Here is a 25,733-nt window from a genome sequence, read left to right as displayed (position 1 = left end):
ACTCCACATTAGGAATGGAAGCAAACAAGGCAAGTAGTGGATGAGTTAGCAACCAGGCTAGTATGAGTGAAACAATAAGAAGACAGTCAAACCAGTTGCTAGCTGAGATCAATCAACTACTCAACATCACTAGAATACAAGACATTGTCAATGGTAGAACCTGTCCTTACTGGATACCACTAAGCCACAACTATGAGTGAGTTTCCCAAGTGAGAAATTTGTACAGCAGTGCAACCATCTGATTATGCCTAATACTCTTTGGCTTGTAGGGTGACCAGTTTGGACAGGTTCCACTGTATCAGCAGTGAGTGCGTGTGTTACCATTAATTGTTACAGACCTAGAGGAGACCTACACACAACAATACTTCAGACATTGTAGTGTTGTTGATGATGTTAGGAGTGTACACATCACACTGGAGGGATTAATCAGTGACATCAACAGGATTACCACTATTAATAGTTTTTGTGTTAAGTCAAATTGTTGTTGATATTGTAACATACAAACTATACATTATCATAACTGTCAGTTTGTGATTCAGTTGACATCTTCTGCAACTAATTCCATTTTTGGTAGTTTTATGGGGGAGGGGTCTCATTTCCAGTTTAGTACCTGTCAAACAAGTTTTCAAACAAGTTGTAGTCATGTATATCACTCACTCAGTGTGATGATGTCGTTGTCTCCCATGGTGATGGTGGTACCCTCCCCTGTTACCGTGGTGATAATGATGTCTACTAAAGCCACCTTGATGTTGCTGCTGCTGTTGTTGTTGGTGTTGTTGCTGTGTCCTCTGATCTTTAAACACTGCCAACATTGCTACATTAAATGGAACACAACGAGACAATTCAAATACGTAAGTTGTGATAAAAGTGTCATCCCTCCCCTAAAAAGCCAGAGTAAAAAAGTTGTGAAGTCAAATGCAGTGGCCAAGAAATGGCTACTAATGCCAATCACTTTTAACGATCACCTTTTGACCTAGTTATTACCTTTTGGAGGGGTGGTGGGTAATGGTCAGCTTTGGGACTTGCTTTTTTAGTTTTTTAATTTCCTTTTTTTTTTCAGATTGGTGTGATCAAGAAAAGAACAATGATTCTGTGTTTTTTCTTCATGAATGTTCTATTAGGGTGATTGCTCTATTAGATCATACATTTCACTGCACTGTTATTAGAGGTGCACTGATAAACATCTATTTATGGGCACTCATGCTCTAGTAATACCCTAACACAGAGCATGTTTATGTAGTGTTGGCTATTGATTACAGTCCCACTCTGTCACTTATTTACTAAATTTAGAGAACAAATTGTTAGAGAAAATGTCCATGCTACCACATTGGATAGGCTTTGTTTAATATTATTTTATATCGGTTATCAGAATATCAGCTAAAAACCATATCGGTGCACCTCCAATTGTAATTCCATATTTGTTACTCTAACTCACTTAGGCAGGCTGTGGTCTATTTCTACAATCACTCACCTTCATGTTGTTCTTGTATCTCCTCTTCTATCTGCATTTGTTCATAGTTGAGTACAATTCTCTTCATCTCATTCTGCTCATGTTTCATAGCCTGTAATCTGATCATTAGTATTAGCTGATCATCAACTGTACTCACCTCTTGAGTGACTTTTAGTCCACTAGCTAGCTCAGAGTTAAGTGGCACTTTCAGATCTCTCACCAACTGTTTGTGACCTTTCTTCACCAACAACTTGAAGTCCATTCCACCACCAGTGTTGTCACCACCCACTGTGTTGTGATGTCATATGATGTCACATGATATTACATCACACAACATCACAACTACACATACCATTTCCCTTCTGGTTGGAACCCTTCAGTTGCATGGGGATGGCTACATCCAACACTGGTACTTTAGACAAGTCTACTGATGCTCGACTCTGTATAATCCAATAATGTGTAATGGTGTCTGCTGGCTCACTTGCTCACCTGTTGACTGTCACTCATCATCTTATCATACTCAGCCATAAAGTCATCATCTTCCTTACAGGACACTAGTTTAAGTCCACTCTTTAAGATGGCTTCAGTTTCCTGTAGTGATAGGAGATCACAGAGGCTCACATGAGCTACCACACCTCTTCATCAGATGGTTGCTGATCATCCATGGTCACTTCATCATCAATATCATCGTCAACATCTAACACCTCATCTTCTTCCTATATAAAAGTGAAACACTGTTGTTGACTTGATCATGTGTCTTGTGTCTAACCAGAGAAACACTGACTACCTGTGTACAACTCAAGTTCTAACTTCTACCAGTCAGTGTATGGTAAGTAACAATCAGGGATAACATACAGGAGGTGTATTTTCTGTCAGTTGAATGTAATGAATTCGACAGAAAATAAGCTCCTACATGAATACTATTGGTTGTCACGTGAGCCTCTCTCACGTGATAGTAGGTATAAAAGGTAAGGTAAAGTGTTACAATTCATTCTACGCCACGTGTTTGTATGAGTGGGCTACCCCATCCTCCCTCCCAACACCGTTAAGGTTTTTTGTTCTTGATTCTCTGTAGGTGATTTTGCTGGAACTTGAAGACTCTGGCAGAATGTAATCATGGATTTCCTGTTTACTTGAACTTTAGTTAATGCACAACATGACAATTTTTTGGTTTTTCCTGGTATGTTAAAAAAAAAGGCGTACCAGGTTTTTTCCAGGGGCTGCCTTGGGCTGGGCAGACTCAAATTTATGTTTAGCTTATTATGGTTTTGACTAGCCCCCACTCCTCTGTTTTGTATACTATCACTTAGAAATGTTATACATGTACGAAATGAGCAGTAATAGTAGCTTTGTGCAGTGTGAATCCTTTAGTGTGTGTTTTGGTGTGTTAAAGTCATTAACAGTAGTAGCCCACGCTTGGTGGAGCACAACCCAATGCGGTGCTGTGTTGTGGTTGGTTGTAAGGGTAATAGTATGATGAGGGAGAACTGTGTATATTACGAGTGCTATATATTACAAGTTTCGCTTGAAAAGATTAGGTGATGATAATTGTTTATTGATTTTTTTTTGTAATATTGTAAAAAAAAAAAAGCAGTGGACTGAACCACTGCTGGACTGGTAAATTCATTATAACAAATTCCTAATTTTCCTTCTACTTGTTTGTTTACTTTTTTATTGACAAAAGAACCAGCGCATACCACATTAAAAGAAAGAACGGAACCAGGAATGCCATAAAGGTAATATTGCACCTGAATACACACCTTACGTAATGGAAAGGGAGGCGGCCATTACGCTTTGTTTTCAACTATGCTCCACCTAGTACACAACATTACAAACGAAGAAATGTACAAGAAGTGCCTCTGCAATCAATTCAGTTGTTATGGAAAACACGAGTGATAAGCATAATTACCAACGCAGCCACTGACAGGGAAACCACATTGTGCTATGTCAGTAAAAAGACCTGGAACACAAAGGAAGACAAAGGAAAGTCCATGATGCGTGCATTATACATACTGTGGTTGGTGAAAAGGCACATCTCGGGACAAAGCAATGTCGAACAGTGAAGAAATCAAACCCGTTCCTTATCCATTGTCGAGTTATGCTTGGCTGGAGGCATCATTAATTCATATAGTCAGTTAGTCAGTCAGCATAAAATTCTGTAAATAGAAATTTTTCTAAAAATTCCATAGAAACTTTTTGAAAGGGTCTGAAGACATTTTTGGGCTAATCAATGCTGCCAAACTGTCATGAAGGGAAATTCAGGATAGTTTTAGTTGGCTGGAAAAACCCAGTTCTTCATGATCGCTATATACCGTACAACCCATTGGAAATGGCACTTGTTCCCTTTTTCCACTGACCCCTTCAATTTACAAAGGTATCATTACACACAAAGTCCCTACATGGATCTCACCCATAATGCTAGTCTGGTGACAGCCGCATTCAATACCTGTGCAGATGTAATGCAATTATGATTTGAAAATGCGCGCGAAACACATGTACAATATTCTTATTAATTAATGCACCCGATCTTTCATTATCTGTCAGTGGAGTTACAACAACAGCTATAGAAGAAGTCGCACCTAACAAGCAGTTATACACTCGGGGAAGACAAGCATAGTACAAACTTTTCCCATTACCTGTGGGAAGAACGGCGAATACTTCACTCCCCAAAACGAATTCCACTATAACGTCTCTTTGTTCTGGTTTCAAGGAAGAATACCCTAGTGATAATGCTGCAGATTCAGCAGCAGCCGGAATTCGATCTGTACAAACGGAAGTCATAGTGGCCTAAATTGGAAATCACGTCATAGAATGTTGTTAATTGGTCGTTAAGCAATCTGATTGGACGCACCAATTTTCCGTAAGGCTGGCACAGGTACTGAATGCGGCTGTCACCAGACCCTCGCGCTACGTGCGCGGTACGGCTACGCCAGACTACCATAATGCATGCAGTGGACAGTGACTCAACTATCATTCCATATAACACCCACCATACCTCATAGTCCATGTTACGTTGATGATCTGTTGGGTTGTCTTCATCATCTGAATCCTCCCCTTGTGTGGGTTGAGTGATGACCCCATCACTGCCCAGCTTTTCTTTGAATTGTTTCTCCAACTCCAGGGCTGCTTGTATGGCTTCCTGTTGGGTTTCGTATAGTGCTAGACCTGGTCGTAGTGTCTCCATTAGATCAGTGACTCGATAATCCAGTTCTAGCGGAAGTGGTTGTCTCTTGTTGAACAGGTAACACTGGTATGTGATGTACACATCATATTACATCACAGCACATCACATGATCACCTGAAAGAATACTAAGAAATAATCAAGTTTCTTCTTGCTGCTGCCGTGCTCAAAATATTGTCCACAAGTATCCAAGAGAATACAGACCAGTCTGGCACGTGAGTATGAGTCCACTGGATCCAACTGTTGAGAAGTACCTTGAGAAAAAGGAGTGTATTAGACATAACTTTAGAGACATCAAGGTGAGTCAAAGGATTCTATTGGATAGATCTTAAGTGGTCTATACTTCTAAGATGCTGAAAGTGTGTTCAAATATCTTAACAGTAGTTTGCTGTCACAAGTATCTCAGTACTAAGACATTGTTAGAGCTTTATAGGAAACTAGTGTACTGTATTTCCTGGGATAAATGTTGCACCTTCAATAGAAGCCACACTTGAGTGGAGCCACAATTAATCTTGAAATAATAAGGGCTTAAACATCATTTTCAATCAACAAGTAGTAGTTATAAGTGTGAATAGTCGCCACATCAATGTTTAAACTAAAGTAACAAATGTTGTGGCATTTAACCAAGTAAACACAGTATTTTTAAATGAGTAGAAATTTAAACACTAAAAGATAACAATAATGATGGTATCACAACACATATCTTTGTGGGAAATCCCTACATTGGCATGTACAATATGTTTAATGCTAAAGCAGACGTTTTCCCCACCAAGCTATGTTGAAATGCTATGTCTTGTTTCACTACTTTGTAATATCCTAGTTTTACTACATGTATAGCATAGTTGTGATATACACGTGTCACTGTTCTATTAGCATATCGAACCTGACTGTTATATTACGGTGACTGTTTTAAAGTTGCAGATGATCTTGACTCTTGAGTGAGCCTCTGACAGAAGTATCCCACTTAAAAGATCATTAATTAAGGATGTGGTCACTGTTCCTGCTTTTAAAAAATGTTTTTTCACTTTTTTTAGCAAAACCAATACCAGTTGTTATAAGTGCAGCTATCTACTCCCCCTTACAGTACCATAAGTGCTTCAAATTTTGTGGCATACGTTATACATGTTTGCAAAGAAAGTGTCAATACCAAAAAATTAACATCACACAGTACAATATGGGCTTTTCTGACCAAAAATATCACCCCAAAACCAGCTACCTCACAATACCTTCATGGCGCCTTAGCAGTGTTGGTTAGTATAATCAAACCTAATGTATGACCTGAACGCTTCCATTCCAATAAGTTGTTAAAAATTTTTTTTTATTCAGTGGAATTTTCTACTGACTGACTGATGCCTTCAGACAAGTGTTACTTGATAACAGCTAATACGACTTTTTCACTGCTCGAAGTTGCTTCAGCCCAACAGGTGCATTCTGGCATACCGCAGTACACACAATGTATGCTTCATGGACTTACCTGTGTTCTCCTTTGTGTCAAATTTATCTTTACTGACAGCAAAAGGTGTCACTTTGAAGTAATGTTGCATGATGACTTCCCTACGTTTGTAGTGGGAACCGCCCGAGTTTCCATTGTGGCTGGATTGATTACTCACGGTGTTCTTCATTTGAACTACTGTATACCGGACTGAACATAGTTGAAAGCGTAGCATAACTGCCACTTTGTTATTTCAGTTGGGGCATGCACGCAGATGAAAACAGTAAGCCTGACGCCATTCTTCTAATGCGGTATGCACGAGTTCACCACTCATAATAACGTTACAAAAAAAGTGACCAAGTACATACAAGGACACATGGGATCAAAGAATGAAAAGTACTGAGGTCACCTACACCTAAAGATATATACTAGCGGACATTTAATCTATAATTCAATCTTCAGGTATAGGCGACTTCCCTTGTTTCACTACTTTTTATTTTCTTTGAACTCTGAACCCTAATCAAACTTCAAATTCCTAATACTTGACTTGATACATTACACAGGAGGTGGGCTATACCTTTTGGAAGGAAGGGAACCTAAAATACAGTATTACCAACCATATGATAAGAAGTTCCAATTGAACTTCAAATTGTTGCTAACGTTTTACCTGGATAACACACTTACCATCAGAACGACACCCAAATGAGATGAAGAGGTACAGAACTCTGAAGATGAGAGCAGCATCAATTAGCTGGTAGTTGTATAGCTCTCCAAGAAACTTGACCGAGCTGATTCGTCGTTGGTTGACCACAGGCAGTTCCAATCCTAACCTAATATCCTCTAGTACAGCATCAATCACTCTGACCACCACATCCTCCTAATGTAATAGGACACACTATCAACAAGTACACATTACACACAATCACATAACAAAACACTCTAATATAACAGTCACAATATTACACTGACCTGATATGATGCCAGTCCAGCCAGCAAGTTAGCCACACAGTCAATATTGTTGAACTTCACCTTCCAAATGTTAGTGAAACAATGGACACCATACTGGAATATCTGTGAATATACATTTCACAAGCTATGCAATACATGTACACAAACACAACAAACTACAGAATAACAGACACAGACACATGCATACTATGTAGTCTTGTCACTTAGGCTTCAATCCCCAGAGCCTTGGGAGCATTAATTGGTGCTAAACGACTACACCCATTGCATCACATAGCCACAAACCTCTACAAGACAATAGTAAAAGCTGCTCTAAGCCAAGCCTACCATATCTACAATGCTTACAAATATTCTCTGCCACTTGCCAAGAAAGTTTAACTATAGACTAGAAACTTCAGCAGTGCACTGATATGGTGAATTATCGTGACGAAGCGGAGCTTTGTTCATAGAGCTGTAGCTACTATACAGGTGGCTTACTTGGTAACTGGCAAGGGGTGTTTGGATGACAGTACAGTTTCTCAGTCTTAAAAAAGATTTGTGGATTTGTGACGCAATGGCATAACCTTCACCTCTTGTATAGTCATTCAGCACAAAATAACACTCCCAGGATTGGCCAGACAAGGCTGGATGGGAATGTATGCTTATACACACACAAACAGACCTCAGCATTAGTCCATGGAAACTTCCTTACTAGTTTCAATATCTTCAAAGAAATCAACAACACACATCGACACAAAATAATCCACCTTCAAATTATATACCTTCTCAGTGTTGGCTCTATTCAGGTCCCTGTACAATAACTTCCTCAGATATTCTTGTAATGGAGGACGTTGTTTCCTCACCACCTACATTAAGAGTAGCTGGATCACATGACACAGTAGTCACATCTTACTCTGGTAACAGCAGGAGGGTTGGTGTAGTACAAGGCATTCTCTATCATACCAATTTGTCGACCATCAAGATGTAACTTGTCTTTCTTACGTACTATAATTTCCTAATAAACACTAATAATAACAAATGATTAATAATACCGGGCATGTCTCACCAATAGTGTTTTAGCTCTGGGGTGAGAGTCGGGTGACCGATACAGGTAGCGGCCACAGTACTCTAATATCACACATGTCATTTCAATGTTGTGGTAGGAAAAGTCTCGTAGTAGCAGCTGTAATGATCACCAGTGTGTAATACAATACAAAACTGTATTTAACGGAATATGGATTAGCAGAATAATAAAATAAGTGAAATTCTAAACAGTTTACTACTATTTAGACTCTATTTAGGCTGTTTTGGGTGGGTAATAAATCTCATATACTCCACCTTGTTTTCTAATATACTCCACGCCTTCAGGCACAATATAACATATGCTCAAAATCTAGGATTATTCAATTGCTGTGCATTGTTAACGTGCAGTGATTTAACGAGCACTATTATTTTGTCACGTGAGGATGCACAGTTGCCATGGCGCTAGTATTATCGCCGAGATTATCACAGCCGCTTTTGCCGAACCTACAGCAGAAACAGCTGTGGATGAGGTAAGTAATCTGAGTGTAATGTGAAATAGAGTCTAAAGCAGTTACACGTGCACAATGTGGAGTCTATGAAATTTGTAAACCCTCAGGCCCTTAGTAGTGCCCTTGCTTCGCTCATGCGCTACAGCCCAGGCCTTCGGGTTTATAAATTTCATAGACTCCACATTGTGCCCGTATAACTATTATTTAAACTGTAGGGTTTACACTCCTCACCTCCACCAAGGATACAACCATCAATAATAAAGGCAATCTAAAACAATCTACTATACAACTAAGGCTGAAGCTACTACGCAATCACTACACTATACTGGTATATACCAGTTGTCACACATGAGTAACTGACTGAATTTATTAGAATCGTGCTATAACGTACTAAGTGATAGGAGCTAAAAACAGCACTTAACCATTAAAGTGATGTTTGACAATGGATGACTAGGGATGGTTGGATTACTCTTAAGTGAGTATTTGTCACTAAGAAACTTGGGTAGTTAGCTACTAATAGCTACTGCTTTGCTTGGTATATTTAAGTATAGCAGAAATAACTTGTAGAGAGATTTTGTTTGTGTGTTAAAGTGTACTAAAAAGTAATTGAGCTACATTAGATTGTTCTAGAGTGGATAGTTTTGTGCACATCCAATTTATAAAGATCACAAGTAACACCCAGCTTGAAATATTGCACCTGTAATATGCAACCTACAGGATCTCCCAAACATGCACACACACAAACAGCTTTGACTTACCAAACTATTCCTCACTATTATATCAATTTTCTAATGACCAAGTGTCGGTTTTCATTGTGGGATTCTACATGTACCATGTCAACATACTGTACTATGCATGTTACAAGCATGGGACTGGAAGATGACATTGCATGCATGGTACACCCTCACAGCATAGATATACGACTCTTAATAGGGATTGGAAATGGAGTCACATGTCTAAAATAGCCATGTTTTGAATGGGAATGTGTTTCCTGTAATTTGCACCACATACTAAATTTATTGGTCAATGATGGAGTTTTACGGGTTTTGTGAGAGGGGTTAGAACCCATTAGTGAAGTGTGTTACCGTACTACCAGCTTTATTCAACTGCTTGGGAATTAGATTAATTCTTGAAGGACAAATGGTTTCACCAGACAACAACCATGCAGAGGTACAAGAACAGAAACACAAGGGTATTACAGCACCAAGCAAAGTTGTAACTAAGGAAATGCGCACTGTTTAAACCAGGGGTGTGACTTACAAACCGTTCAGTTCAATTCTAATGATCAAAGGTGTTCTAAAAAGCCACTTACCATTGATACCACCAGGAAGTGTGTGCAGAGGCTACAGGAACAGAAATTTTTACCTTGGTGTAGAAGCGATACCAAAACGGCAGAATATGTCTTTTTAACACATTTACATACCAGCAAACAAAATGATGTTACACTTGACTCTTTATACTGATTAACTTGCTATCAATATCAAAATGCAGCCAGATACTGCAACTACACTCATGGAAAATTTTAGGCAATTATACGCCATGATACAAGAGTTATGACACTTCAAAGTTCAAAAAATGGGTCAAATTTTGTGTGTGAAAAAGGTACCTTTTCGCAAATCCGGACACATATAACAAGTGTCTTCTGTGGGAAAGGCCACTCAATGGCTTCCACCAAAACAGCTTGTATCACTCAACCTTACAGAACACAAAACCTACAGTAATAGCCTACAGGAAGAAGAAATGTTAGCCTTTTCATGCTCTTCAAAGCGGTAGCAAGTGAAACACGCCTCGTATCTAACCAGTAACGTCAAATGTACTGGGCGCTTTTCCAATCCCTACTAAGAGTCATATATCTATGCTCACAGTAACATGCATGTTGTTGAATGATACATGCACCTCACATACATGGAACAGTCATGTTGCAGTAAACATACATGGAGGTTGCATGGTACATGCATGTCAACTGTTTAAGAATTTCACTTATTTTGTTTTCCATGGAATACCAGCTTCCTCTATTCACTGCCTAATATGGACACTTTAGACCTAATAAAAAATTACCCAATTTTTTCTAGGTCAGTTGTGCTACTACTATTGGGTCTTAATTGAGTGTCTAAACTATGTTGGTTCCCTCATTATGAATCATGAGTGTTCATAATAACATGTTACAATGTACTAATAATTTTACATACCGTTATACATCTCATTGTCTCAGGCTTTGAACACAGTCCAAATTTGGTTAATTCCGCTGTATACAAATATAGTAACGCTGTACATCATATAACTGCAGCCACACCCACCAATAAACCTGCAGGTTCTCAGCTTAGAGTGAATGTGAGTCTGGTCCTTCTTGTATACCTGATAAATGACAGTTACATGATGACAACATCCTTAGCTAACACTAACAGAAAATAGCTCCATAATCAGGAGGGAAAGTCTCGTAATTATAAACACGTTCCACATCTTACCTGAAATTTGAAGTCCTTTATCAACATCTCTACCAGTTGTGGAGCAATGTCACTTAGTATTGGATGTAGAGTGGCCACCAAACGTGTATAGTAACTGATCAGGTCCATCCTGTATTGTGATGTGTTGCTTATGTGAACAGGCTAAACAGGTCTAACCTGCTCTTGCTAACACTGAACAGTGACTGGACTAGTTTCTTCCTGTTTGGTTTAGAGTTAAAGTTCATACAGAACTCAGTAGCCATCTGTAAGCACAAAAACACAAATAGTCATAATTGTAGGAACTGATCAGTGTGACTTTCCCACCAAGCTATGTTGTAATACCATCATTCATTTATTGTTTCACTACTTTTTGTTGTATAGATCCCTACTTCATTTATAAATTGACAATTCTGTTTTAAATACTAGTTTTTTGTTGTAGCACAGCTAATATCATACGTGACTGTTAATTGTATTAGAACGACTGTAATATCTTGAGTCAGCTAATGGGGTGTGCAGCTATCTGGACCAAATAAGGGGTGAGGTCATCTTGTTTACTGTTAAGTAAATAGTTAAGAGGCGTGGTCCCCATACTATATTGCTATTAGTCCACCTAGATCTTTATTTGATGGGTGTGGTCACAAACTCGGGATCCCAATTGCGAAGTTACAGATATCTAGCTAGTATACCTCTTATAGTAGCGTCAGGACTGAAGCGCTTCTGAAATCCAGCTCTGTAATAATTCTGTGGCTTCTAATTATGCTGCAGGCTGAGAGAAAGTGTTGATGTGGAAAATTGATATGCTTGAAGAAATTGGGTTTTGGCAATTCTTTAAACAATTCTATATCTGGTCACCAGAAGTGTTTTCTTGTCTTTAATGCTGTATTTCATGTTAGATGAACTAATATTATTGTACAAAGGTAATTTTTGATTCCTCTACGATGATTTGTAAAGGCAGCATTTTAGGCAATGCCTGTCACTTTTGGAGTAATTCCTACTTAAACAGTACTACTGTACTGTTTGATAATTCCTTTTAAATTTCATGATAATCAATTGGAAGCATTATACTGTATGATATGCCTCACATGCACACAGTACAAATAGTCAAATAAACACACTACATTACCTCATCCACCATTTGCTTGCTCATACAAGTTGGTAACTTGTCAACAAAGCAAGCAAACTGGCTGGGTAGTCCACCAACTTCACTAGTCTCCTCTTCATGATCCTCAGTAACTGAAACAAGTCATCATGTCACTATACAATGTTCTGGAGCAGCAGCCACACCTTCCATTGCTGCAGCTAGTAGCTCCTCCCCCTCCTCCTCCAGTACTTCAGCTAACAGCTGATCAGGATCTGGAAACCCAAGAAATTACTTAGCCAATCATCTGCAGCAGCATGCAACCACACCTTCAATTTCTTCTTGTTCTTGACTGGCTGCTTCGTTGTCACCAGTACCACTAGGTGTGTCACTAGTACTGTCCCCAGCTGGGACAGTTACATCACTACTAGCTGGGACAGTTGTGTCACTACTAGCTGGGGCAGTTGTGTCACTACTAGCTGACTCACTGACTGACCGACTTCTAGGATGACTGTCATAGAGGATCTGTAAGCACAACAACATATCAGCAATACAGTGAAATCTTGCTTAGTGGCCAACTCAATATAGTGACAATGTCAAACAGGTCCTAATGTAGCAGTGGTGGATCTAAGGGGGATATGTGCCCTACCACAGTATCAACCCCCCCCTTCCCAAAAAATACATAATCAAGTTAGAGCAGTCAGTCAAATACTGTAACAGAACAGTCACCACATGTATAACTGATAAAAACTTGCACCTACGGCACCATCCAGTACTAGCTAGCATCCACAGTTTGCTATCTCTTATCTGCTTTGTTCAGGGAAAATTTCTAAAGCACATTGAACATGCCAACATGTAGCCTTTGTAATTAATTTGTGTCGCTCACATCATTCTTGTGTCTCTATAGTGTAGAAACCCTATACAGTGTGTTCTAACTATAACTAAGGTGTACTTCATGATCTATTGTGGCCTCCATCTGAAATATACTCTTATGTTCTTAACTCACTGAAGGCACTTTAGTCTTCAGGTCAGTCAGGCACTCATAAAAGATACGAGTATCCTCATCTTCCCATAATGAATATGGGTCCATCTCAGACTGTAATAATTCAACATATAATTTGCTACACTACACTACTACTACTACAAGGAACTTATGAGCTACTCAAAGTTACTACCTTTAGTAGCTCACAAGTACCACTGCTACACACCTCAGATTTGGGTATGGGGAACTGTATATCAATACTACCACCAGTGGAGTCTTCTTCAGGGGCAGTGTGCTGCTCGGGAAGGTCTGGCATGTCCTCATCAAGAACATCCTACAATTCAATAACAATTGTAAAACTCCCTTATTGCTGCAGTGCTAGAAATGGTAGTCGACCATTAATAATTTGACTGACCACAGGCTGGACAAATTGCTGATACATTTTCAATGGGGAAGACATTAATAATCTACAATACACAAGTCATCTTTGAAACCTCTGTCCCTTATTTCTAGCACTGCTGTGTGGACAATCTTACAGCTAGGGTTGAAACATTGGCCAACAACTTATCATAACTTTTTTGGAATTTTTCATTTTCTTCTTTCCGTTCATCAGACAATTCTCCTTTATTCTACAGAGTGACAGGAATGATCAGGTGTTTACCAGTTTGTGGTTCACCTGTAGAATTTGTTGGTCCCTACGCTGTCTCTTGTGTAACTCTTTGTGTTCTCCCACCAAACACTTCTTGACTGACTGGAAGTATCTTTGTAATAAAGAGCAGAACTTGGTCTGGCTAGCCTCTGGTAAAATCTGGATGATTACAAAGTGATGAAGATGAACAGTGCACAAACAAAAAAGTATCAACAGCTAATACCGTATATCAATTAAATTTGGGGGTGAACTAAATTTGGCAAATTGGTGGTTTGTCACTAAACCACCAAATTAAAATTCCACCAATATTATTTTCATAGCTGCTTTGTATCCAGGCTTTTGATAGCAGTTGTTAAAACAAACCAAGTGTGACTTCATGGATACTGCTTTAATGGTAAATTAACACATGCAAATGGGTGTGGGTGGCTTATGGACTAGAACTTGTACACTCGATTAGTGGGCATGGCTCCACGTAAGCTTGCAGATAGCAGCAGACATGAATTCGTGTGCAGCTATTGACAAACGGGTGAGACTCTACAGGCAGCATAATGATCCTGATAAATGGGCGTAGCCCACAAAACAAGTTGGGCTGAAGTAGAACCCAATAATCTTACGAGACTATTAAATCCAAACCCAGCTGGGCCAGTTCAATCATGAAAGCGACTAGATGCATGCAGTGACTGAATTCATACATTTCAGCACAAACAGGATTGCACACTATAGCATGTGCACACTTCATCCTTACACCACTCGCATGCATCAACAGTTTTTCAGTGAGCGCATTCTGCCAAATCAAATTTTTGCCAACTGCGATTTTATAGCAAATCACCAAATATTCGTTTCACCAATATTATTTTGTTGTTAGTATATTTAATGGTCAGAGAAACAAGACACATGTACAACCATTGCAAGAGAGTCCTCTGGAAAAGCACTACTGTATTTATACAAATCTTCTGATTTTGATATTAAATGTGGTGGCCAAGAAATGGCTGCAATGATGTTAATTTAATAATGATACAACAATGCTGCCATTCTTAAAATTGATTAATAAATCATAGCAGATCTGGATTTTTTTGGCTACCACCTTTGATTTTCCAAAATTTAATTCTGATTTTTGTGGGACACACCTTTCTTACAGCCTGGTATACAGGGGTGTACGAAGGAATTTTGAAAAGGGATTTCCACTACACCAAAGCGACTGTTATATTAGAGTGTTTCTATTACCTACTTCTCTATTAGAGTATCTTGATCTTGTCACCAAAATCTAATTCAGAACAATGCTGCAAGTGTTGCTATTATGTGAGAAACTATTATTAAACTAAGACAAAGCTCACCTTTGAAACCCAGCCAATTTTCAAGGCAATTGGATATTATGTTCGTGTTTTGCATTTTGTGGCAGCTTTATAAGTACACAACAATCACAAAGACACTAAGCTGACAGCTTGTATCTTGGAAAGGATTATGCTAAACTTGACACATGGACTACAGACCGACTACTGAAGGTGGAGGGAATTTGCACAGTAAAAATCATCTAAGGTTCCACAGAGCTATGAAAATTGCATAATTATTGCTGCTCTTGACACAAAACTGTGTGTGTCTCTTGACATACTGTAATTGACCAGATAATAGCCGCGGCTACTACAACTTTCAGCAAGGAAAACCCTGCGGCTACTATGCGAAGGCAGCTACTATCTGAGGGCGGCTACTATGAGTTTGTGTGGCAGCAGCTTGTGGTGTTTAAACGGATTCACCTTGTTTAATCATCCTTCAATAATATTGTCCAGTTTCTGCTTCAGATGTGTCTTATCAAAACTTGCATAAGTATACTCAGATACAAGCCGTGGTTCTTATGACTATAATTCTAGGCTGTGGTGCAGTTACTATCTGGGGTCGGCTACTATACAAGCCATGGCTATTATCTAGCTACATGTAAATAAGTCTAACAGATAAAAGTTGAAGACCACACCCACTTGACTACTAAAGATACTGGGCATTTACTAATGCCAACACACACAGACACACACCTACAAACTTACCTTTAATTTTGGAGGTTGAATATCATATTTCTGCAATAACATCCTGTGTACGTACCACAATACAACATTAACACAATCTCAATATACACTACACTACTCAAAACACCTTTGCTTCCTGGGTAGTATTCCTGCAACATCTTCAGCACAGTGCCTAGCAAAGCTGAGAATAACTGGCAAGTGGGTGTGGCTAGCCTACAAAGCAAAAACAGGGTGGGGCTAAGTCAGATCATATACATTACACATCCAATTACCTCATCTGCTTGAATTACATCCTGTAACATCTTGGTGAGCAGGCTCAATGCTACATCTTGTTTAACAATTACTCCAACACAAGTTAACTGTAACACAAACAACTGGCTGAGTACTGATGTATCGTGTAAATACTAATGATGCTATACAGTCACACAACAATTGAAAAAGACTATGGGGGGCTTCAAGCTTTTTCACCAACCACAGCAGCTACGTACTGTACAATGTCCTTTATGTCCCATTTCTTTTCTCCACTACCACATAGGTACTGGTAACACAACTATGCAGTGCTTCACTTTCCATAGTGTAACTGGATTGATTGCAGAAGCACTTCTTGTACTGTTCTTCATTTGTAACACTGTATAACAGGTGGAACACAACTGAAAATGTAGTAAAATGGCTACTTTGCATTTCAGTAATCAACAGTTGGGGCATGTTCAGTCTCAATAAATGTATCAGACACAATTATTCTTTCTAGTGATGTCGTATATCATGATAATTGTGACAGAGAAAAAAGCTATATCATGATATAAACAACACAATTTACTTGATATTTGCAAAAATATGAGGATATTTCTTAGGTGATGTATAATAAACAAGTGTCAACTTTGTCACATAATTGTTATAAGCAGAACAGATTGACTAAATAAAACTTGTCCACCTGTGAAAACATTTAACATGTTTTTATAGAACTTTGCGTGGGCGAGATCAAAGGAAAAAGTGTACTTTAAATTTCATAAAGTACACTCTCAGCCGGCCAACTGCTTCATCGACCACAAAGAGTGCTTTATTGCACCGCAAAGAGTGCTTTATTCGTTCAATAAAGCACTCTTTGCGGTGCAATAAAGCACTCTTTGTGGGCAATAAAGCACAGTTGCCCGCGTGCCTTAGTGTAGGCTAATAGCCTACGGGGCTCGCGCCAGTGCGACTAATCACCCAAACCGGTGAAGGCTGATAGCCTCGCCGCGCTGAGTGATCAATCACCCCAGCCAATACGAGTTCCACCACTGGATTGCTTTTATAGACATACCTAAATGCTTCGATGATGGGTGGGAGAAGGTAACGTTGCTGTTACGTTTGTTAATGTAAACGGACAAGTCCTGGAGATATCACGGAAATACTTCACCATGTGACTCGCAATAGAATCGATTGTGGGTTGCGAGCAAAACCTGCCAAAAGACGCGATGAACGTCTACTATGCCAAACTATGGTGAAATACGCGTGAGTTACTTTGTTAAACTAGTTTGTGTGCATTCAGGCTGCTAATAGTTCGTGCAACGCTTGTTAATTACGAGTCCTAGTGTATGGTGAAGCTACACGACTAGAAAGTTCCATAAATCATTTAAAGCATAGCCTTGCTCGTGCTATATGAAAAATAAAGTACTCGGCGCTTGGCCTCGATGCTAATAAAGCACCTCGGCCGCGCGCCTCGTACTTTATTTTTCATATAGCACTCGCGGCTATGCTTTAACATATACTAATACATTTAATATAACATGACTATCATGATACAAGTCCCATGATATCGTGAATTTTTCATATCGTGGCACCACTAATTCTTCCATTGCAGTATATGTGATAGTTCACCAGTTATGAATCATGTGATAGTTCACCAGTTATGAATCATGTTATTACATTTGAGTAGGGAGTACTTATAGAAATAAATAGCAATGAAACAAGGGAGGTCATCTACACGTACAGCTATACTTCAGTCACTGTTGACTCCAGTAGGTCCACTAGTATAGCTGCAGGTATTGATAACCACCTCCCTTGTTTCACTACTTTTTATTTCTATGACAATATAAAATTTCTAAACTTTCCTTACACTTGTGTATATAGGCTCCTCCGCAGAGAAGGTTGGAAGCGCTACAAAAAATTTATTGTATTTTTGAGATTGTAAGGTGGTGTCTAGTGTTGAAGGAGTGAAGCAACATTGAATGGTGGCCACGATACTCATTTCTAACCTTCTTTGTGGTCCCTGCTTTCTTCATCTTTCTAGTCTCGTACAATCCACAACTAGGGCGCATGCCACTACAATCTTAAGTATGCTGCGTGACTTCTTGGGTGTCCATTCATACTACTTTCGTGAGTAGGACTCTTCTCTCTGTGTTTCTAGCTGGTCAACAAAGACATTTACTGCATCTGTGGCCTGGCGTGAGATCTCATGCGCACTATTCAGCGGGGCTCAACGGGCTTAATGTGCCACTGCCATGTACACGTCATATTTCATCAATTGAGAGGCATTTCAGCACCGTAAGAGGTCCAGTACACTTTTCAATACAAAACCATTGGGCTCTGGCTCCTCCGTGACATGAACACTGATTAAATACTAAGGCTGAAATGAATAGTACAAATATTCATTCGTTCATTAAGAAATATCCATTATTTATTAAATATTCACTAACACATTTAATCTTGAAGGGCTTCTGAAAACTGAAAGCTCTCATTATATAATTCATCATCTTTTAACATTCAATATAGTAGTAATCAAAGTAGTTTTGTCCCTTTCAAGCACCTAGTTGTACAAAAACTTCTTGAAAAGAATTTGCTGAGAATCTTTGGATTCTTAAAATTTGATATTCGTTTCAGTTACTCTAACAGAGCACACTATAATGTCCTACATATCAATTGTGACCGGATCTGCGAAAACAGGACATAATTGCATATTTTTCAAATTCTTATTTATTAAATATTTATAATCTACTTAGCCAAGTGTACCCACTGGCAAAGTTTCAGCTTCATATGCCAATAACTTTGGGAGTTACAGCCCTACAAAGTAGCAACAACAGAAAAATCAATATGTACTAGGGAAAATAAATCACAGGCGCTTACAAAAACGGTTGTAACTTACCAACGGATCGAGGTACGGAACCAAACTTTTCACCATCGTGTTCACCATGAACAGGGGAATCAATTACTGGGTAAGTTTTCCTTTACTTGCCCTTCTTCACTACATACAAAGGCAAAATTCGTGAAGAAAAATCGATTTGTGTACGATCGCTTCGACATGATGTAAACAAACGCTCATAACTTACGTACCCTTGGGTCTACTGCAACCAAACAAAGATTTTCCAACTCCTCTTGAGCAGGTGAATAAGATGATATCCAGGTTTTCATTGTTAGTCCCTTCCTTCACTAAGAAAGAGGGGTTAATAAAATTTACAGAATTTTTTCAATAATATGAAAGAATTTCACCCAATGTGTACAATGCTTTATACTGTAAATTTAGACTTGTGCGATTATGTCCCTTTTTCGCAGATCCGGTCACAATTAATTAATGAGCTTCAGTTAAACAAATTTACCGATCTGAACATTTTGTTTGACTCTAGGAACAATGGTGTTCAGATAACTGGGCTAGATCCACTGTACACACATTTTAACACTGGCAAGTCTAACATTTCAATCTTATACTAAACTTACTTCTCCCAGCAGTCGCAGTCCCAGGCGATATTTACTGGTTATAGCTGACTACAAGTGAAGTATGATGAAGTGGTAATATGGTAACATTAGAGGGTGTTACTTTGTCTTCAGACTTGTCTATCCCTCCCTGGAAGTGTTTATCAAACTCTTCTAGCAGTAGTTGTGAGAAGTCACCATATCGTTGATGTATTAGAGTACACATGTGTACAGCACAGCCAATATCAGCCAGCTACACAAACCATCACACACAGTATACTAACAGGAAGACTTAGTACCCATGGTACAAGTATGATTACAAAAACAGTATATAGTTTCCATAGAAATGATGATACAACTTAAAACCTTATAACTTTTCATGGAATTGAAAATAGGAAATTGCAAATATTTGCAAGAGCTTGCTGGACTCCTGGGTCAAAATGTGTCTCATTTATATGCCATAAACAAATTGATATAATTAGTGAAAAGCCAAAAGGCCTTAGGTTATTGCAGTGATGAGCTCCATGCATACAGAATAGTCTGCGGAGTTCTGCATGCACAATAGAGAAATATTTGTAATCAATTACATTACTCAATTGAGTGTAACTAGTTAAATAGAGTCAATCTGCAGCTGGGACAATATGCAAGTTAAACCCCGAGTGGCACCTTTGAATACCCACACTAAAGTGGTGTACACTGTATGTCTCATTTGTGTAAACAGAGCCTGAAATTATGGCCAGACATCTACCATTTTCCAACCATTTCTGGCTAATGTTGTCTGAACAGTTTTTGTACAGTACTATTGAGTATGTCCAACCACAAAACAGCTAGGATGTCAGATCATTTCCAAAACATAATTTCAGGCCCTGTATAAATGCAGTACACATACTGTGACACATAGTAACCCATAGCACATGCGTTTCCAGTCCCATCTGGTATTTGGTATCTTACATACCTTGCTGCGTTCTTTGTGATCTAGAATTCTTTACAGCTATGTGTGTGCACTGTGTCCTACTTAGCACCAACACCTTGTTTTAATATTTTGTATCAGTTGATTAGAGGAACTTTTATTGGAGCCTTAACGTAGTACAAGAGTAAAAGAAAAACTCAAACCCACAATTGTAAGTTGTAACGCTCTGTATTGAAGCTAGGCCCTAACATATACCACTGCTTGTTAGAAATAAATAGTAGTGTTACGACTGTAACAACATTATAAATTTCTCACCTTGAGTTTAGCCTCTGCTACTGCAGTAGCCTACAAGTGTGGTGGTAATAAAATCACAGCACCAACAATTGTCACAGTACACTCACTGCTTCTGGAATGTATCGAGTGAGGTTGAGACCATTAAACTCCAAACTCAGTGATTCCTTCTGCTGTTCTGTCATCGTACGCTGGAACAATTCCACAAGGACACACTATATACTGCCAACAACTTTTGAGTACTCACAACCCACCAGTTTCTTAATAAAGGTAGAATTTTTTTTCACCGACCCATCCAACTTCCTGAAGAATTCCTCACCAGGTCTTGCTATGAGATATAAAAAACAAAATGGCATAAAGTGAGTGAGGTACCATAGTGATCAGGGGCGGATCCAGGAGCTGGCAAGGGGAGGGGCACAAACAAGTTACAATTTACACCATTAAAAAGGGGAATCAACTACTAGCTGTAAGGCCACATAAACTTAATTATTAGTTTCTCATCCTCCTGTATTGAAAATAGCAGTGCGGGAGGGCAGATTTTTAGGTTATTTTTTATTTACTATATAGCTGAATTAGCTAGCAAAAAATACTCAGAATACAATTTTCTTAGACTGTTCTAGCAAGGTACCAACTTCAGAAGGTGCTGGATGGTTGCACTCAGCCACCAGTGGTATGGCCATACAGATGGGGATGAGAAACTAATAATTAAGTTTACGTGACCTAATCTGTTGTAGTTGATGTACACATTGCAGTAAATAATCACCTCTCAGCAGTGTTTACTGTTGAATTGTGCCATTTAGGCCATTGTAGAAGGTTGTGAAGTCTTAAAAGGTGCTACAAAAGCTATCACACAATAATTATTTCTAGAGGTATTTAATACGCACAAAGGTGCTGGGTGACAGTTTGATTTCAGGTTAAACGTGTAGTAAAGAGAGGTAATATGTCTGCCTTTTAAGCTAAAAAGTATTCATTTCTTGAGTAATAAACTAATATCGGCCTAAATGGCATTATCAAAGTGATAGCTATAACTAGCTATTCTTCTTAAAAGGAAAGGGCAGGGGGGGGGGGGCTTTCGCCCCAAATTCCCCATCCTGGATCTGCCATTGGTGATGAGCTTACACTCAACATGGAGGTTAGCCTGTTGCTGGTCAAATTTCAATTTGTTCTTTGCCTCTACCTCTTTGCCTGCCTCTTGTGCCTGTTGCTATGGTGTATAATAATAACATGGTGGTTGTGCATAATTGTAGACTACTTCACAACTCAGTACATTTTACATGTCTTCTATATACACAATAGTCACCTATGCATTAGGTTGTATACAATCACTGGACTCCGTATTATATACCATATAGAGGGAAACTTTGGCGAATTTGGTGATTTGCTACAAATTCGCCAAAGTTTAACCTGCCTATTACTTGTAGCACCTGAAATTAGCATCTTTATAGCTATAGATTGAGCTTGAATTTGCTAAAGTTTATTTCACCAAGTGCAATTTCGCCAAAGTTTCCCTCTATACAGTAAACACTTACTGATATCCTGATCACCGAAATCACAGCGGTTTGAGTACTAGAGAAAATTGCTCTGAGCCAGACAACCAGGAAGTACAATATAACACTCAAAGCACTGCCTATGCTTGTGTGTACGAAAAATACAGCACTTGGGGGTGTCTCGAGGCAAATACAGCACTCGGCTTCACCTTATGCTGTACTAGCCTCTCAACACGCCCCCTCATGCTGTATTTACCATACACACGTGCGGCGGTGCTTTAACTATAACGTATTGTATGCCTGAGCTGTACCCATGATGTTTTTTGTACAAGATGTTGCATCATACTTACCAACGCATTGTGCTTGTTACAGTGCATCTCAATATCATTATTACACATCAATATCAGTAAAATATTGAATCTCTCGATATTATTGAAATATTGCCCACCCCTAATTGTTATGCTAATTGCACACAATACTAATACAGGCAGTGCCAAGTAGACAGGTCTGCATAGACTGTATTCAACATAGCAATAGCTATAGTGCTGGACATCATAAGTTTCCAAAAGTTGTTTTCAATGTTTGTGATGCCATAACTTTATGAGGGTTTGCTCAATGTCAATGAAATTTGGACAGGTGGGGAATATACCCATTGTGGTTACACAAATGGAAGTTGAAGCCATATCAATGTGAATGTTTCATGCTATGATGTAATAACCAATTAGCTTTGGTATTTTACATCCTTCACTTTTTCTCCAAGCCACAAACCTGAACCTTTGGTGGGAAAGGAGTACAGTGATAGCTCTAACTTTCTACAGAAACAGATTTTTGATATCACCCTTTATTTCAATGTTATATTTTCAATTGAAGGATAGCAAAAAGCTCACTTTTTCTCAGCCAATGTTACAGCAATGACAGTGACACTTGGTACACAGAGACAATAAAGCATGTACAAAAAATGTACAGAAACAGATTTTTTTAACACTACTTCAGTCTTGAATTACAGTTATTAATACCAATACACAGAGGATGCAGTCTTGACCTTTAAAGCCACACAAAATATTTGAGGAATGCGTGTTTATATTAAACCAGCTTAGCTGTTTGTTCAGGTTTCTTGGCCTGCCTAACTCCATTAGCCAAAAACCAAATATCATAAGAAAGCTTATTCATAGGGCTACTAGGAGAAGGTTAAAGAACCACTGTAACAACAGAGGCTTACTTGTTATAAAGCGATGAAGAACAGCAACAGGTTTTATCGAAACTCCACATTCCACACTTTGTCCGCCATGTTAATTAGCGTTAGAGCTGTATATGGCCTTACTTGTCATTGAATGGCAAATCAACCAACAGTTGTTTGGAGTAAATAGGATCAACTGCCAACGAGTTATAGATCATTTTCTAAAAGTATGTAAAGGAATTGCGTGCTTAGAAAGTGAAATTTATTTTTACGGCGTGTTTTGGTCCTTATGCTTTTGTTGTAGGATAAATCCCTAGGTGTCATTTTAATTCTTATTACATCAGGAGTAAACTGACGTTGATTGCATAGCCATAGAATCAGCAGTTTGAAAACTAGTGCTTTGTTTACAACCATGCGTAGCGGCCGTTCAAATTATATAGCACTTTGCATTTTTGGAAAGTTATGATGTCCAGCACTATACAGTTGGCTATATAAATAAGTTGCTTTGCTTGCTGTTGAATGTTTTGCATAACCATCTGGTAGTAGTATCCTTGTCTTACAAAGACATGAAAAACATGTACAAATGGACGATATCCGCAATAACGAAATTTGATGTCATAATTGATAAAATGGCCGTGTTAGTGTGGGGGATTCAGAGACTCTAGCACGCAGTATTTGAAATGAATGTTGTCTAGTTTTCTACACTTGGAACCACAAGAAAATAAAGGTAAGTAGTACACGTACTGTGACGATGCAAAACGCATTCTAACAAGGAAAGCAGACCAAAAATTTTAAATTCAGACACAACTAGGCTTATTTATATTGCATTATATACTATATACCTCACCTTCGCCTTTTTTCAAATTTATAAATGCTATCATAGGGAAACACTATCTCGCCCAATACCACCCTGTACAAAGTCCCCACACTAGCACGGCCATTTTGTTTTGTGACATCAGAAAACGTCATTGCGCATATCATCCATTACAATACTCTTATGTTTAACGATCCACATAGTGGACCATTAACGGTGTTTTAACAACATTGCAAATGTTCCATGGTCTACCAAATTATTTCTGAACAATACCAGCAAAGCCTGTTTCTAGTGCCAGTGTTACACAAATGGAGTTAAAAAGAATTCCTCACAAAAAGGCATGTATAATTTAATAGTTTGCAGTCAATTTTAAATCGTACACAAACAATATTTCACACAAACCTTTTCAGCTTCCTCTCTTTCGCCATCTCGGTCTTCGCGCTCCTGAGGGACAATTACAAATATTATGACGACAAGAAGCTTGTTACCTTGGCTCCTTCATCCATCGTACTATTCTGAAATACAACTATTTGGCATTATTTAGAGTAAGCTTACTACTACGCGCATGCGAGAATGAATGTAAAAGGTGGGCGGGCCGTATACATGTTAACTAGATTGGCTGATGTGGTGCAATCAGTTACGTCATAGACAAAAATACTTCACGCAACGAATATTTAAACGCCATGCAACCCCAGGTTGGATCACAGCTGAAACTAATAAAATGTGTGACGAAGCGATATCTGATTATATAAAGCGGACTTATCACCCGGACCCGCGGGAGCGAAAGAAGGCACTTAAGGATTTGTGTCCATGTCACGTGCGAGCCGACATTCCCGAGCTATGGGAGCGAATATTTGAACTGTTAAAAGATGAGGATGGGCTGGTGAGAGACCAGGCGCTACACGCGTTAGGAGATGGGTCCCCGCGTCACTTGGAGGAGCAAATCATCACAGCTGTAGAAGAAATGTACAATGACTCAAATGATAATGTAAGGAAAAAGGCAAGGAAGATGTTAACAGCATATAGGAGAAATGGAAAGTGGAATGTATTGTGACATTATTCTATTTGATTTTTTAAAAGCACCACACAATTATGTTTTTGTATCATAGCTACCAAGTACAGTTTATACCATTGCTCTAGCTACCACATCACTGACATTGTTGATATCTTTTCTAGTGAAAGATTTTAATACCATAATTCGTAAATACTTGTAAACTCTGTCCAGTAATAAACCTCCCGTGCAGGTGAGCTATTGTACAATGAACTTGTACCCAAATGCACTGTAATGGTTCATCTGCCATGGGAACTGACACTGTCCACTGGTAAATTCATAGGCAGGGACTTTGCTTACCCCCTCCCTTCCCCACCATTACCACCAGATTGCTATACTGCTCATCAACGATTTCAGTGCATAAAGAATAATCAGCCATTTTGTTCACATTATCAATTTTTTGCCGTAAAAATTGCTATTCATTTCAGCACTAAAGCATACTAGCAAAATACATCAATTTGGAGAATGCACCCCCCAGGAGAAACCTACTAGAGTTGAATTCATGTATAAATAGATAATTTTTTGCATGCCAAAATCGGCAGTCACTATACCCTAATAGAACATTCAGCTAATCATCTAATGACTAGTTATGATGCTGACACTGCCCACTGAGCACACATGCACAACCA

At 38.8% G+C, this 25,733-nt stretch overlaps 2 protein-coding genes across 15 annotated transcripts in view; one reads left to right on the top strand and one right to left on the bottom strand.

Annotated features, from left to right (window-relative positions):
• The window catches only part of LOC136260503 (laminin subunit gamma-1-like), a 28,390-nt gene extending 27,847 nt beyond the window's left edge, over positions 1-543 (top strand). For 6 of the 12 annotated variants that reach the window (XM_066054254.1, XM_066054250.1, XM_066054252.1 and 3 more), the window contains one exon: positions 13-543. Coding sequence is in view for 2 of the 12 variants with exons in the window: in XM_066054259.1 (XP_065910331.1) it covers positions 13-66 (54 nt within the window). In the remaining 10 variants the exon portion in view is untranslated. The remainder of the gene's footprint in view (positions 1-12) is intronic. The other 6 variants (XM_066054258.1, XM_066054260.1, XM_066054256.1 and 3 more) reach the window with 5 other exon arrangements.
• On the bottom strand, positions 436-24,639 carry LOC136260500 (regulator of nonsense transcripts 2-like). 3 transcript variants are annotated; one of them, XM_066054241.1, is made up of 38 exons: positions 24,542-24,580; positions 24,456-24,497; positions 23,282-23,460; positions 21,695-21,779; positions 20,830-20,903; positions 20,686-20,766; positions 20,600-20,629; positions 19,499-19,627; positions 19,399-19,446; positions 15,981-16,067; positions 15,836-15,921; positions 15,730-15,772; positions 13,721-13,852; positions 13,581-13,673; positions 13,271-13,378; positions 13,069-13,158; positions 12,392-12,587; positions 12,269-12,337; positions 12,108-12,217; positions 11,162-11,247; positions 11,006-11,114; positions 10,838-10,895; positions 10,730-10,785; positions 8,075-8,191; positions 7,922-8,023; positions 7,791-7,874; positions 7,691-7,732; positions 7,033-7,134; positions 6,748-6,940; positions 4,749-4,885; positions 4,446-4,697; positions 2,086-2,166; positions 1,940-2,041; positions 1,803-1,890; positions 1,608-1,738; positions 1,472-1,562; positions 658-814; positions 436-610 (listed from the first exon to the last, which is right to left on the bottom strand). In XM_066054241.1, the coding sequence occupies exons 6-38, from the start codon at positions 20,758-20,760 to the stop codon at positions 604-606; spliced, it is 3,291 nt and encodes a 1,096-aa protein (XP_065910313.1). In that variant the 5' UTR covers positions 20,761-20,766; positions 20,830-20,903; positions 21,695-21,779; positions 23,282-23,460; positions 24,456-24,497; positions 24,542-24,580; the 3' UTR covers positions 436-603. The 3 variants fall into 3 exon arrangements, with proteins under 3 accessions (XP_065910313.1, XP_065910312.1, XP_065910314.1); XM_066054240.1 differs by lacking the exon at positions 23,282-23,460 and having other exon boundaries at positions 24,542-24,639; XM_066054242.1 differs by lacking the exons at positions 21,695-21,779; positions 23,282-23,460 and having other exon boundaries at positions 24,542-24,621.
• Positions 24,640-25,733: the final 1,094 nt, after the last annotated feature.

The sequence above is a fragment of the Dysidea avara genome, chromosome 7, assembly GCF_963678975.1.
Source record: "Dysidea avara chromosome 7, odDysAvar1.4, whole genome shotgun sequence".
Taxonomy (NCBI): domain Eukaryota; kingdom Metazoa; phylum Porifera; class Demospongiae; order Dictyoceratida; family Dysideidae; genus Dysidea; species Dysidea avara.
This window is presented reverse-complemented; position numbering and strand designations above follow the sequence as displayed.

Excerpts from the sequence above, each read along its gene's own strand:
- LOC136260500 (XM_066054240.1), bottom strand. Across the intron at positions 15,922-15,980 it reads ATGTAATTCAAGCAGATGAG|GCTAGCCACACCCACTTGCC; the intron begins GTAATTGGATGT and ends TTTGCTTTGTAG. Across the intron at positions 13,674-13,720 it reads GGGACCAACAAATTCTACAG|AATAAAGGAGAATTGTCTGA; the intron begins GTGAACCACAAA and ends GTCACTCTGTAG.